Below are 13,922 nucleotides of genomic sequence, written 5' to 3'. Positions count from 1 at the left end.
GTTCTGGGTACGTGTCGTCAGGCCCTCCCTCATGCCGTGAAAGCAACGGCAGTCAATTGTTTCGTGCCTTTTTTCCTGAGTTACCCGTGCAGACGCCATACCATGGCAATCAGGGAGCCCGCTCAGCTCACCGTCACACGTGGTACTGCATTGCTACACAGCAGCAGCAACCCATTGCCTTTTGGCAGTAGACGGTGCAATAGGCCTGAAAACCATCCTCATCATGTCCTAGGTGCTCTTGGCCGCCTCGGTGAGGAGTGCCTGGGCAGACATGGGTGCAGGGACTGAAATAGGAGTGACTCGACCAGGTCATTCGCTTTAGCCCTGCCATCAGTTGTATTGCACCGTCTTCTAGTGAGCAGCCAGGAGATGCGGATGGCTAGCAGTCCTACTGCACTGTCTGCTGCCAGCCAAAGATGTAAAAGATAGATGGAGTGGATTAAAACAAGAAATAGACCAGATTTGTTTTGTATTCATTTGCTCCCCTCTCCCTCTGTGAAATCAATGGCCAACAATTGTTTTGGTGAGGTCTGTCAGGGGCACCTTGAAAACTTTAATGGAGATTGAGTCCTGCCTGAACTACCCGAGGTAGGGATAGCTCAGTGGGTTGAGCATTGGCCTGCTAAACCCAGGGTTTTGAGTTCAATCCTTGCGGGGGCCATTCTGTGTGACAGTTGTTTTTGTTTCTCCTTGATGTAAAGCCACCCCCTTTGTTGATTTTAATTCCCTGCAAGCCAACCCTGTAAGCCTTGTCATCAGTCGCCCCTCCCTCCGTCAGAGCAACGGCAGACAATCGTTCCACACCTTTTATCCATGCAGACGCCATACCACGGCAAGCATGGAGCCCGCTCAGATCACTTTGGCAATTAGGAGCACATTGAACACCACACACATTATCCAGTAGTATATGCAGCACCAGAAGCTGCCAAAGCAAAACCGGGCGAGTAGGCAACATCAGTGCGGTGATGAGGACTTGGACAGAGACTTCTCTCAAAGCACAGGCCCTGGCAATGTGGGCATCATGGTGCTAATGGGGCAGGTTCATGTGGTGGAACGCTGATTCTGTGCCTGGGAAACAAGCACAGACTGGTGGGACCGCATAGTGTTGCAGGTCTGGGATGATTCCCAGTGGCTGCAAAACTTTCACATGCGTAAGGGCACTTTCATGGAACTTTGTGACTTGCTTTCCCCTGCCCTGAAGCACCAGAATACCAAGATGAGAGCAGCCCTCAAAGTTGAGAAGCGAGTGGCAATAGCCCTGTGGAAGCTTGCAATGCCAAACAGCTACCGGTCAGTCGGGAATCAATTTGGAATGGGGAAAGCAACTGTGGGGCTGCTGTGATGCAAGTAGCCAATGCAATCAAAGATCTGCTGATATCAAGGGTAGTGACCCTGGGAAATGTGCCGGTCATAGTGGATGGCTTTGCTGCAATGGGATTCCCTAACTGTGGTGGGGCCATAGACGGAACCCATATCCCTATCTTGGCACCGGAGCACCAAGCCGGCAAGTACATAAACCGCAAGGGGTACTTTTCAATAGTGCTGCAGGCACTGGTGGATCACCAGGGACGTTTCATCAACATGGGATGGCCGGGAAAGGTACATGACGCTTGAATCTTCAGGAACTCTGGTCTGTTTCAAAAGCTGCAGCAAGGGACTTTCTTCCCAGACCAGAAAATAACCGTTGGGGATGTTGAAATGCCTATAGTTATCCTTGGGGACCCAGCCTACCCCTTAATGCCATGGCTCATGAAGCCGTGCACAGGCAGCCTGGACAGTAGTCAGGAGCTGTTCAACTACAGGCTGAGCAAGTGCAGAATGGTGGTAGAATGTGCATTTGGACATTTAAAAGTGTGTGGCACAGTTTCCTGACTCGGTTAGACCTCAGCAAAACCAATATTCCCCTTGTTATTACTGCTTGCTGTGCGCTCCACACTATCTGTGAGAGTAAGTGGGAGACGTTTATGGCGGGGTGGGAGGTTGAGGCAAATCGCCTGGTCACTGGTTACGCGCAGCCAGACATGAGGGCGTTTAGAAGAGCACAGGGTGCATCAGAGAAGCTTTGAAAACCAGTTTCATGACTGGCCAGGCTACGGTGTCAAAGTTCAGTTTGTTTCTCCTTGATTAACGCCCCCCCGCCCCCACCCCTTGATTCACTCTACTTCCCTGTAAGCATAAAACCTATCTCAAAATAGTTAAAACGAAGATATGTTAGAGCTCATATCTCATCATGGAAGAGGGATTATAAATTCTAATTCTAGAGTATGAGACAATATATTCATGTAATGTTTAAGAAAAGTTTTGTAAATGAGTTGCAATAGTTCATGGATTAGGGACCCAATTTTATGGGGTTCCAGGGGCTTCTGTATAGAAAGATTAACCTAAATCATTTATCAACCCAATGGGACTCAGTGCTCAGTCTAGAAGATACCATCAGAGATGCTTAGTTTTGCAGTTTTCAAACTGTGGATTTGTGTCTCCAGAGGTAACATGCTTTTTAACAGCAAAAATGTTTTTAAATAAATAGAGAGGTGAGAAATAACAGACCTCAACTCTATTTGTCCCTCTGCAAATTTGTGTACAAAGAGTCAGTCCCTTACCTATCTCTAAAAGGTGCAAAGTTTCAAAAAGTTCAGTGAATAGAAGATTGTTGGGGGCAGAATAGATCTGGACAAGGAGAAGAACTCTGGAGATAAATGTGAGAAGCGAGGGACTTATGCTTGTTTTGTTAAATTACATGTCTGCTGTTGAAGAAAAAAATCCAGAATATTTAACGTTGTTTTAGTTAAATAAAACAATTTAAATGTCTGGTGATGTTCTCCTCCTAATACAGCATGGCAAGAAAATCCTCCAAATATTAATGATTAACCTGTTGAATTGGAGATATTTATGAAGTCATTGGGAGGTGAACTATCTGCTTCAATTACCTTTGGTAAAGGAAATAACCAAACAATTGTTCGTTTTCTGACCCAGTATAGCTGTAAAAAACTAATCTGAAAAGTTTTCAAAATAAATTACTGTTTAAAAATGTATAGTGTGTACCTTCTAAAAATGAAACCACAACTCAGATTGTAGAAGAATATGTATGAAGGTTATAACCACCAACAAGAATGCACTTTTATGTAGAAAACCATGATTAAATCAAGTCTTCCTGACTAGTGGTTTAAATCAAATCCACCCTGTTCCTAGACCAGTCCATCTACATCCAGGCTAGACATAGCTTCCCTTCTTCCAGAACACTAAAGCAGATCTAGATCACTGGGGCCTTGACAACCTGTTTACTGATGTAGTATTAAGTCTTTCACCAACAGCTGGACTTTCCCAAACCCCCAGTTTACTAAAGCTACCTAGTTTAAATAGCATTAAGTATCTGCAGAGGAATTGATGGGGCACAGGAAACCTCCCTGCAAGTTCAGATGATGCTGGTCCTTGAGTTGCCAGAGCCATGGCAACCCAGCCTGCGGCATCACTCCCCCACAACCTCTAAGGCCAGGGACATCAGGGTAGAGTACCGCAGGAAAGTGGTTGGTTGCCAGGAGACAAGGCTTTTAAGCACCAACAAGGATGGAATGAGAAACAGGCCAGAGCCTCTTCCCTTGGAGAGGATCTACAGTAACAGCAGCCCCCTAAATCCACTAAGCAACACGGATCGGCACCAAATGAGTGTCAGGCTGTTAGCTTGGTTCAGACACCTCTCAGCCTGAAGTTCACCCTTGCCACCCAGGCAGGTGTGTCACCAGCACAATTCTCCCATGAGCAGGGGTTGGGGGAAATGGGGTCGTGTTCCACCTTAGCCACTCCACTGACAACTGCAGAGGTGTAAAAGCCAAGGCAGGATTTGGTCTTAATGCCCTGTAGGAGACGTGATGGGGTGCTGGGTACATGGCTATTCCCAGCTGTGTTAACTGAACAGACACGGGGAAGAGGCTGGTTTCCTCCCAGGGAGGCTACGGCAGTTCAGCAAGAGGGAGCCATTGTGCAATTACTAAACATTTATTGGCTGGGCATTTCAGAGTAGGGTCACTACACACGTTTAGTGATGGTTCCACAGAGAGCAATTCACTAAAGCTGCCACTTAACAGAGTCAACCGTTCACCCCCTCACAACATCCAATCTGAGGGAGTCCCTACACAGACAGCAAGTGGGGGCTCTGGATTATTCCTCTCCAGCCCCTCCCCTCCACACAAATCTACTTCTTCTGGTTGCTCCATTTGGCCATCCTGTTGTTGATGGGAGTCTTCATGAAGCGGCTAGAGCTCATATAGACTGCAATCTTCTCCAGGGCCTGGGGGGGAGGAGAGAGCAGAGGAAGAGCCCTGAGCAGAGGGAAGACACACAGTCTGCTTCCCAGACCACCTCACAGCAGCCTCAACCCCCTGAAACATGAACATGAAGCCTGAGCCTCTTCTGGGCCACACCAAAGGAGGTCCCCTATGCCCCCGGGTCAGGAGTCTGATCAGTGTTATGTCTAGCAAGCCCCTGAGGAACCAGTTATACCTGATGGCATGGTGGGACATTTTCCGCCCTACTCCCTTTGTGCTGCTCAAGGAGTGACCACAGGCCTAACTAGATAGGGTTTCCCCCAGCACTGAAGAGTGGTGAACCCCTGAGTACAAAGTTGGCTCCTGTACTTCCTCCCTACAGTCCCCAGGGCAGGAGTGGCCAGAGCACGTCCTCTGTTTTAAGATAACCTTTTAGGGACTGTTGCCTCCTGCCACAGGTTAGAGAAGCCCCAGTGCTGCTCTCTGCTCGGGCCAGGCCAAAGGTAGGAATCCATAACCAGCTCCCGGATACTGCCTTGTACCTTGGCAGGCTGGAGGCTGGCCCATTGCTCCTGATCCTCATACGAGGACTCTCTTGCTTCACCAAAGCTATGGCTGAAGTCAGGCAGGAATAATACAGCAAACTACCAATGGCAGGTATGGACTTTCTGTCCCAGCGCCTATTTCCCCCTGGAGCCTGCCACTTCAGCCATTTCTAGAGCAGCTCATGACCAACAACCTACAGAGCAAGGGCTAAGTAGAACAGGAGCAAATGCGCTTTGGGAATCCCAAGAGACATTGCTTAGGAGAGCTCACAGGGTAGGAGTGTCCCATCCCAGCTTGCCAGTGCCACCTGAAGAGTGTCTGCCAAGATCACCAAGCAAGCAGGGCACCAAGAAGTGGCTACCTCTCCATTAGAGAAGGAGGTAGCCAGTCCTCAGAGGCCAGCAGAGAGCCCATCAGATACATGGCCAAGGAGAGAGAGACTCTCTCAGAGCAATGCCTCAGAGTCGGGGCTGAAGCACATCTATAGGGCACTGGGGAGGGGGAGAAACCTGTGTGGCTACAGAGCAGAGGGGACTTCACTCTCTCCAGAGTTGTCAGACTGCCCCTCTCTGGCACCAATAGGGCAGACATCTCCATTACCACCCGAAGCACTAACAAGTACTTGTTAGCAATAACTCCGGCAGCTGCTGTATCTGTTAGAGAATAAACTCTTTGCCTGTTGCTAGAAGCTTGGGAGGCCAAGTTCTCTGCAAAGGAGTTAATGTTTGCAGCTGGAATGGAGAAACTGGTTACACCAAGCGGATTGGGTCACAGCCCCATGCCCCCACGGCAAGCTGGGCTATCCCTGGGTAACCAGAGTAGTGCATTACAGGAGTCAGGGCAAACCTCACCTCAAAGCGGTCAAGAAAATCCTTCAGGTTTTGGAACTGATCCAGGCACTTGGGCTCAAGCATGCGGTTCTGGTCCAGGACGTCGTACATGAGAAAGTCAACAAAAGTGATCTGGAGACAGAGAGACAGAGGTGATACAGGGCAGTAGAGTTTGTTCCCATGCCCCTCCCCCAATCACACCCCCACCATGTACCTTCTCCCCAGCAAACCACTTCCTCTTCCCCAGGAACTGGGAGAACAGCTTCAGCTTCCCAGGCAGCTGCTCCAAGTAGCCAGGCTTCAGTTTCTCCTGCAGAGAGGAAGAGGGAAAGATTTCAGAGACAGCTGTGGATTAGACCAAGGCAACCCTGTGCCCACCCAAGTTACAGTAAATTCTTCTAGTGGGAAGGGCACCTAGAGTTTGCCATTGTCATAATAGGAACCTAAGGCCCGGTCTACACTGGGGGGGGATCAACCTATGATACACAACTTCAGCTACGAGAATAGCGTAGCTGAAGTCGAGGCATCTTAGGTCGACTTCCCTCGTGCCCTCACAGCACGGGGTCGACGGCCGCCGCTCCCCCGTCGACTCTGCTTCCGCCTCTCGCCGTGGTGGAGTACAGGAGTCGACGGCAGAGCAATCAGGGATTGATTTATTGTGTCTACACTAGATGCGATAAATAGATCCCCGATAGATCGATCGCTACCCGCCGATCCGACGGCTAGTGTAGACGTACCCTAAGGGTGAGCAGCATCAAACTTCAGGGCAGGTCACCTGGGAGGGCCAGGAAGGAATCCCCCAGGTACAGCATTATGCAAGTGACAGAGACCGTTATTCACCTGCCCTGAAGGATTAAGTATTGGACCAGAAAAAGAATACCAGCTAAACGGACCCAATCTCGTAAGGAAAACCCTGTGGTGCCAATAGCATTGTGCTGGAGTGGGATTTGTCGTGGCATCAACAGGGTCTTGTTGCAGCCCCCCAGGACACCATGGATGAACTCACGAAGTCGGGATTGTAGCAGATCATTACGAGGCTCATACGGAAATCCATGGCCTGGTTCTCCAGCATGTCCACTCGCAGCATCTCCTCCTCTGTCTCGCCACCTGTGAGACGGAACAAACGTCAGAGTGCTCACTGGCAGCTACCCAGCCAAATCCCAGCCCCTTGGTCATTAGGGAGGTCCAGACCTTCCCCACTGATACTCACACAACTTGTGCTTGCGGGCAATGTACCGGAGGATGGCATTGCTCTGCGTAAGCTTGTTCTTGCCATCAAGGAGGTAGGGCAGCTGGAAGGGCAGTCAGAGGCAGGGTTAGTAAGCAACCTCTTCCCACTTCTCCGGCTCCCACACTCCCTCATCTGGACACACTCCCTGACTCTTCATCGCCTCCCTGCTACAGCTGCACAAGAACCCCACTGATAGCCCGGCGCTGGTCCCCACCCAGAATCCATCTTGATCAGTGAAACCCCCAAACCCACCACACCCCAAGGAAGGACCTGCCTGCCCGCCCACCCACCCAGGGCAATTCTACATACATTTGGGAAATCCAGTCCCAGCTTCTCCTTCTCATTAATCCACTGGCTTTTGTCATAGTCTGGAGCTGGAAGGAGAACAGAGGATAGATCACAGGCCACTGCCAAAATATCCACCTAATTCCTTCCCCTGGCATCTTAGGGCAGCATGCCACACACTTGTGGTGCAGATTCTCCGTGGTGCTGAGAAACATCAGCTCACTGAAGGCGGAGAACATACCAGGGGCTCAGCACTCCTGAAAGTCAGGTCCTAAGTCAAAGATGGCCTGAGCCTGAATCCTTCCAGGCCAGCTCTCCTCCAGCCATCCAGTAGCCATATCTACACAAGAAGGCTGCTTTGGTGATTTAACCTGGTGTAGGTTAAACTGATGCAAAAAGCTGCATGGCTCCCCTTTACTCTGGTTTAAGTCAGGTGTATTTCATTTTAGCATAACTATAAGCCTGGTCTGAACTGAAATCAAAAGGTCTACATAGCCCTTTGCACCAGTTTAGCTAAGCCAGTTTAAAAAAAATTGCACCCTAAGACAGATGCAGTTTTCTTTAGAACAGGTGCACAGTTTCAGGACCTGTTGTAATTTGAACCGGCTGCCAATTAACTTGAGTCCACCCTGTTTATTATTTACAACTCTGTCAATAACTTAACTCAAAGTCCACTGTCAGCCAAACTCAACTTGCAGTGCATCCAAAAACTCTGGCCTGGATAACAAGCGTGGAACTACACCTGCTGGGAATACAAGTTAAAAGAGCCTACACCAGAAAAGAGGAAATAAGCCTTCTCGGTTTCTAGAGGGCAATGTTGAGTGCAAAACCTCACAGCCAACTGGGGCTTTATTTGGCAGATAAGAGCAGTCATCCATGCACACTTACTGCCCCTAGTGTGAGATGGGGCAGCCCCATGAGCTCTCCACAACCCTATGCAACACATTAGGGCACAATGCAGGGCATTCTCCATCTAGCTGGTCGTCCTCTGCGGTTTCACCTTGGTAGAATGTGGAGACGATTTAGAATTTGGCCAGGGCACGAGGAGAACACGAAAGGTGTTTTCACACCAAGCGAAAGCGTTCTTACCACAAGTTAAAATCCTAGTGACGACAGACGTGGCAGTTGTAGTTTTAACTTAACCTGTCGACCAATGGTAAAGACTAGAGGGGAGTCTGGTGTTTAAGTCTATTTGCTACCTTACATTAGGACGACAACTGCCTTAACTAGGCAGTGAAGGCAACTAGAGTTAGCCAACCCAGACAAACACTTTTTGCAGGGTGACATGCCCAAACTACTACCGGCACTCAGTGGAGCACTTGGGGGGGAATGACCCAGATTCACTGTTCACCCTGGAGGTCAGCAGTACCAAGCTCTGCCCCACCCCTGAAGAGGGAACCAGCCCAGCTTCACTTCCCCGGATCCTACATGCTCCCAACCTAAGACCGTACAGCTGCATGCAACAGATGCTGAGCAGTAGTGTGGACTGCAGCGGACGTCTGCTGTTAGAGCTGCATGCAAGGAGGGTGCCAGAACATACACACCCAACCCCATGGTACAGGATAAAACGGTGGCTTCTCCATCTGAGCAATAACCTAAGCCACTGTTAACAAGTGTTTAGATGCTGAACTGCCACACAAGAGCAGGGAAGATATTTAGGGAGGTCATCTGGAGCAACACCCTTTATGCTGAAAGCACTCAGGCACCAAGAGAATCCAGAGCACACGCCGGGGATGGAGGATTAGAAACCCAAGCTAACGAGCATGCAACTTTCTGGGAAGTTTGTTCTGGGAAAGCATTCCTTGCAATAAGTAGTTTTCTAGATGTTTTTAAAGGCAGACTATTAGCACACTCACTAAGCTGGATTCGAGAGAATCCAATGCAATGGGATTTGCTGAGAGCTAGGAGCAGGTGTTTGATGTTAAGGAAAAGTTAGCACATGTGACTCCATTTTGGTTTGGGGCCCACCATTGTTTAAATGCCAGCACATCATACACCAGGAGGAGTGATCCTTAGATACTGAATCCCTGTGAAAATCCTCCTCCTTGTCTCCAGCCTGCCTTGACTCCCAGTATCTGGTTTTTGTCAGTCTCTAACTCCCTGTCTCTTGGCCTTGATGTGAGGCCTCCCATCCTGATAATAAAAGTTACTGATGCATGGCTTTAGGACCATGCTGTGTAATTAACATACTGGTTTAGCACGAGGAATGCACCAAGCAGGGACAGGTGGTAGATAAGAAGAGGGTTTGTTTATTGGCTAAGGTTTCCGATGCACGAGGACAATATGCTTTGCTAAAAAGTATATAACCTTTGTATAATCTGTATTCAGGGTCCCCTCCTGGCTAACAGGGGGGCACCACGCTCGAGCGTAATAAACTTGGTGTTTTTTGGGAACTCTGCAGTTGTGGACTTTGTTTATGTGCCTCAGCCTAGATTTGAACTGTGCGTGTCCTACCAGGTGTAATTCGCAGCATTTGTGTGCATGTCCTACCAGGTGTAATTCATAACATTGAGCAGAATGGTAAAACATGACGCAGTCCTGAAATTAATGAAATAAGAGTTCTCTCTAACGACCTAGCCACTAGGAAACAACAGGCTAGACATCAGAGGATTAGCAGCCCTAGGCTGGCTCAGGCCTCTTTGGTATGTTGGTTAATCCAGCCCTGACTACATGGTTCGTCAGATACCAATCCAACAGCCAAGGACTGTGGGATCCACTCCCTACTTCCTTAGTGTAAACATTACCCCATCAAACACCAGGTCAGCATGTTGCAGCACACGACCCTCTGGAATGCATGGCACGCCACTGAAGGAGATTCATGCTAAGAATTTCTTGTGGGACCAGGAAGCCCCTTTACTCTCTGGAAACTCAGACTGCACACAGCTGGGACTAGTCCAAGTCAGCCCGGCAAAAAGCCCTCAAAGCTACCAGCAGGCTCACTAGAGCCTTTTGCCTAGGCAAGGGAAAGGGGTGGCTCTGTAGAGCCAGGAACAGAACTCCTACACAAACCAGCAATTCCTGGCCCCTTTGAATGCTTTCCACTCAGTGAGCCAGGGGAGGGCTAGCTTTGCTCCCTGCCTGCAGCACTCACCTTCCCCACAGCTGTACATCTTGTCCTCATATGCTGTGCCCGTGTATTCCAGCAGCAGTCGGATGGAGTGAGCAAGCTGCAGGGAGAAGAGCATGGCAACGTGAGAGCCTGCATGTATCCGTGTTAGAGCAGAGAGATTCCGACCTCAGGGGTCCAGGGGTCAAGTTAGCCATCAGCTTTACCCAGAAGAGCCACAGGGGTGTGAATGCATGATTTCATCTACTACAGTACTAGAGAGTCATACTGAGACAGTTGACAGGAAACATCTCGTGACTATATTAGTCTCACAGCAAAATGACGGTACAAGTATTAATTTATCGACTACAATCGGCTACCATAGCAAAAGCATCCTGATTGGTTAATAATTAAATCAGTGTTTTAATAATGTGCTGCAAAGAGCCACAGAAGACACGACAGAGTCACTGGCAGCCTGCAAGCCTGAGTCTGAGTCTTACTGGTCTAAAGTAATTAGAATAATAGAAGATTAGGGTTGGAAGAGGCCTCAAGAGGTCATCTAGGCCCCCATCCCCACAGGCTCAGACCTGGCTCCCTGAGCTAGGGTCTCTGCAGCTTATAACATCCCACCACCTTCATCAAAGGAATCTCTTGGGGTTGAATTTCCAGGCTTTTTTGGGGGTGGGGTACAGGAGGCGAGGACCCATCACAGAGGGCAGCACTCATGTCACCCCTTGGTTTGTCTTTCAGGAGCCAGGTCACTGTGGTTGCAGCAACGAACGGGAGCCGTGACTTCTCTTTCACCTGTCAGTACCCTCCCTGGTGACAGGCACTACAGCACTTGTCCTCAAGTGCCTTAGACACCTCTTAGCCCATACAAAAGGCAGGTCAGTCTCACACACCCTTTACAGATAGGAAAACTGAGGCACAGATTAAGATCTAGTGTCTAAAGAATGGTCCCTAATTTTGGGCAGCACCTGAAGACCAGGGCATCACCTGAAGACCAGGGCCCAGCCGTCACAAATCGGGTACTCAAACACTGGGAAAAACCCTGCATGAAGCCAACATTCCTGCCTGAGGACATGTAGTCAGTGAGAGGAGCTAGATTAGAACTCAGCACCACCAGAGCAGCACCCTGCCCGCAGAGACAGGCAGCTCCACGCTCCTGTCAGATGCCCAGAAACACTACATCAGTTCCACCAACACCGAAGAGGCTGCATAACTCGCGGAGATCCTCACCAAGCTGTAGTAAGATGAAGCCCTGAAACAGAAACCCTTGGTATCAGAGGCCCAGTGGGAGGCCTAAAGCCTGAGCTAAAGGAATGGTCAAGACTCTGCTGACAAAGCAAAGTTAAGCTGGGAACCAGAGGCAGGCTCTGCTCACAGACGCTGGCAAGGAAAGGGCTGATGCTGCAAGAAGATACAGACCTAGAAGGTCCTGGAGGCTAGATACCAGAACACTGATACTTGCACGTTCCACACACATAACAAGGAACAGGCCGACCCATCCTACAGACAGGGGCAAAAGGGTACTATGATGGATGGGGTTGTTTTGTTCGAACCAACATGTACAAGGTGAGAGGCGGCACCTTGCTACATAGAGGGGATGCACCTCAATACGTCAGGAATTATGTATAACTTGTTTGTACCTATGTATAAGATGCATCCCTGGGGCAGTGTCTTTGTCTGGCCTAGGGGGCAGTGGAAAGTCCCACCACTGACTGAGCCGGTCCACTCTTGGGGGCACATATTCGTAGTATGTCCTGTAGAGTCTACGGGGAACTATTACTGTGCTTCGTTTGACAATAAACCTGGCTGGGTGCCTTCGTACCTTATCGGAGTCTGTGGTCATTGGGGGTTCTCTCGGGGTCTGCTGGGTCAGCTATCTGCAGAGCCGGGGCAGCACACAGAGGGAACACACGCATGCAGCCAACTGTTATCAACACTGAACAGAGCAGAACACCACACCGGTGGTGTCTGACAACACAAGGCAGGCTCAAACAAGCCCAGGCAGAGCAGTTTGGTGCCCAGTGCCAACCCAGCCTCAAAACTTACCACCCCCAGCTGCACACAGGGCTTGTACGTGTAACAGTTTTGCAATCCAGCCCTTCCCACATGGACACCGTGCAAGGCACGAGGGCTACAGCGCACAGCACCACACGCATGGGAGCAGGAGATGGCATGCTCAGGGGTAAGGCCATTTCTGCCTTCCAGTGGCATGGAACAGTTTGAGACCATCCCTGTTCTGAGCAGCCAGTTGTCCCCTTGGGGTGGGAAGGGAAATAGATCATGGAGCGAGATCTCCCCCACCTCCAATCTTGAGTCAGGTGCTTTAGCCCTCTACTTGCCCCTTCCTCACTCTTCACTGTGGCGAGCGAACAGAGGCCACTTCCCCAACACCTGTCCCACTGCTCTGAAGCTGCCTACAGATCCCGAGACACCCCCAGGACAAAAGCACGGGGCAACCTTATTTGGTTTTTCTTGGTGCTCATCTACAGAGACTCTTGCAAAAGCAGAGGGCTCTGTTGAAAGCCATGCAGGAAAGCAGCAGGGCCCACAGGCTGCGTTCGCTGCAAGGAGGGGCAGGTGGGCTTCAGGGCATAATTAACAAGCAGGGGCAGCATCAGCTCCATCAATAGGGCCCAGCCAAATTCATGGCCGATTTTGGTCAATTTCACAGTCCTAGGATTTTTAAAAACTGCAAGTTTCATGATTCCAGCTATTTAAATCAGAAATGTCACAATGTTGTAGGGGTCCTGATCCAACAAGGAGTCGGGGGGGGGGAAGACAGCAGTCACAATGTTATGGGGGGGGGGGGGAGTGGTACTATTTCTTCAGCGCTAGACAGCGGCCCAGAAGTAAACATGGCACAGTACGGCATGGCCACCCATAGGTCTGCACCGCTGCGGGCAGGGTGCTGCCTTCAGAGCTGGGTGCCCAGCAAACAGCCACCGCTCTCCGGCCGCCCAGCTCTGCAAGCGGCTCAGAAGTAAGGGTGGCCATACCGTAACCCCTAAAGTTACCTTATGACCGCCCCCGCAACTCCCCTTTGGGTCAGGGCCCCCAGTTTGAGACACGCTGGTCTCCCAGTGAGATCTGTGGAGTGGAGGGTAACAGCAAGCGCGCGCACACGCACACACACACACACACACACACGCCAGATGTCACGGTCGGTGACACGTTTTTCCGGGGGGTGAATTTGGTGGGGCCCCACGCAGAGACAGGACCCGGAGAGTCAGGCCCAGGGCGGCCCATGATTGCCCAGAGGAGGGAGAAGTGAAAACAGCAGGTTTTGCTAGACAGCCCCCCCGAGCCTAGGCTGCGGCACGGACTGACTCACCCCGCGGATGTCCCAGTACCCGAGAACCGCCGGCATCCTGCGCTGCTTTCCCGGGCGCTTTCCGCTGCTGCTCCGGCGGCTGCACCTGGCGGGGAACCGGTCACACGAGCGCGGCGGCAGGTTTATAACCTGCCCAGCAAGGGGTGCGGCTGCGGAGCAAAACCGAATTGGGCGGAAGGAGGGGGAGGGGGGTTAAAGGGAACGCGCCGCCCGAATCGTTCTCGCCCGGCTTTTGTTTTACACGGGGCAGTACCTTTTTAAATGAATCAACTCCCGGCAGGGGTGGAGCCTGGGCAGAAAGGGAGGAGGAGGGAGCGGCTGGAAAACGGCCCGAGCCGCTCGCAGAGGAGATGGGGCTCGAAGCAAGGGGACTGCACGGAGA

The 13,922-nt window shown here is 50.7% G+C and overlaps 1 protein-coding gene across 1 annotated transcript; it reads right to left on the bottom strand.

Annotated features, from left to right (window-relative positions):
• Window positions 1-3,977: 3,977 nt before the first annotated feature.
• Window positions 3,978-13,790, bottom strand: LOC102933164 (glutathione S-transferase Mu 1). The gene is made up of 8 exons (XM_037885130.2): window positions 13,541-13,790; window positions 10,246-10,321; window positions 7,179-7,243; window positions 6,849-6,930; window positions 6,645-6,745; window positions 5,853-5,948; window positions 5,660-5,770; window positions 3,978-4,285 (listed from the first exon to the last, which is right to left on the bottom strand). Exons 1-8 carry the CDS (start codon window positions 13,574-13,576, stop codon window positions 4,190-4,192), a joined length of 663 nt encoding a protein of 220 aa, XP_037741058.1. The 5' UTR covers window positions 13,577-13,790; the 3' UTR covers window positions 3,978-4,189.
• Window positions 13,791-13,922: the final 132 nt, after the last annotated feature.

This window comes from Chelonia mydas, chromosome 21 (genome assembly GCF_015237465.2).
Source record: "Chelonia mydas isolate rCheMyd1 chromosome 21, rCheMyd1.pri.v2, whole genome shotgun sequence".
In the NCBI taxonomy this organism is placed as follows: Eukaryota; Metazoa; Chordata; order Testudines; family Cheloniidae; genus Chelonia; species Chelonia mydas.
The sequence above is the reverse complement of the archived record's forward strand: the minus strand, read 5'-3'. Positions and strand labels throughout refer to the sequence as shown.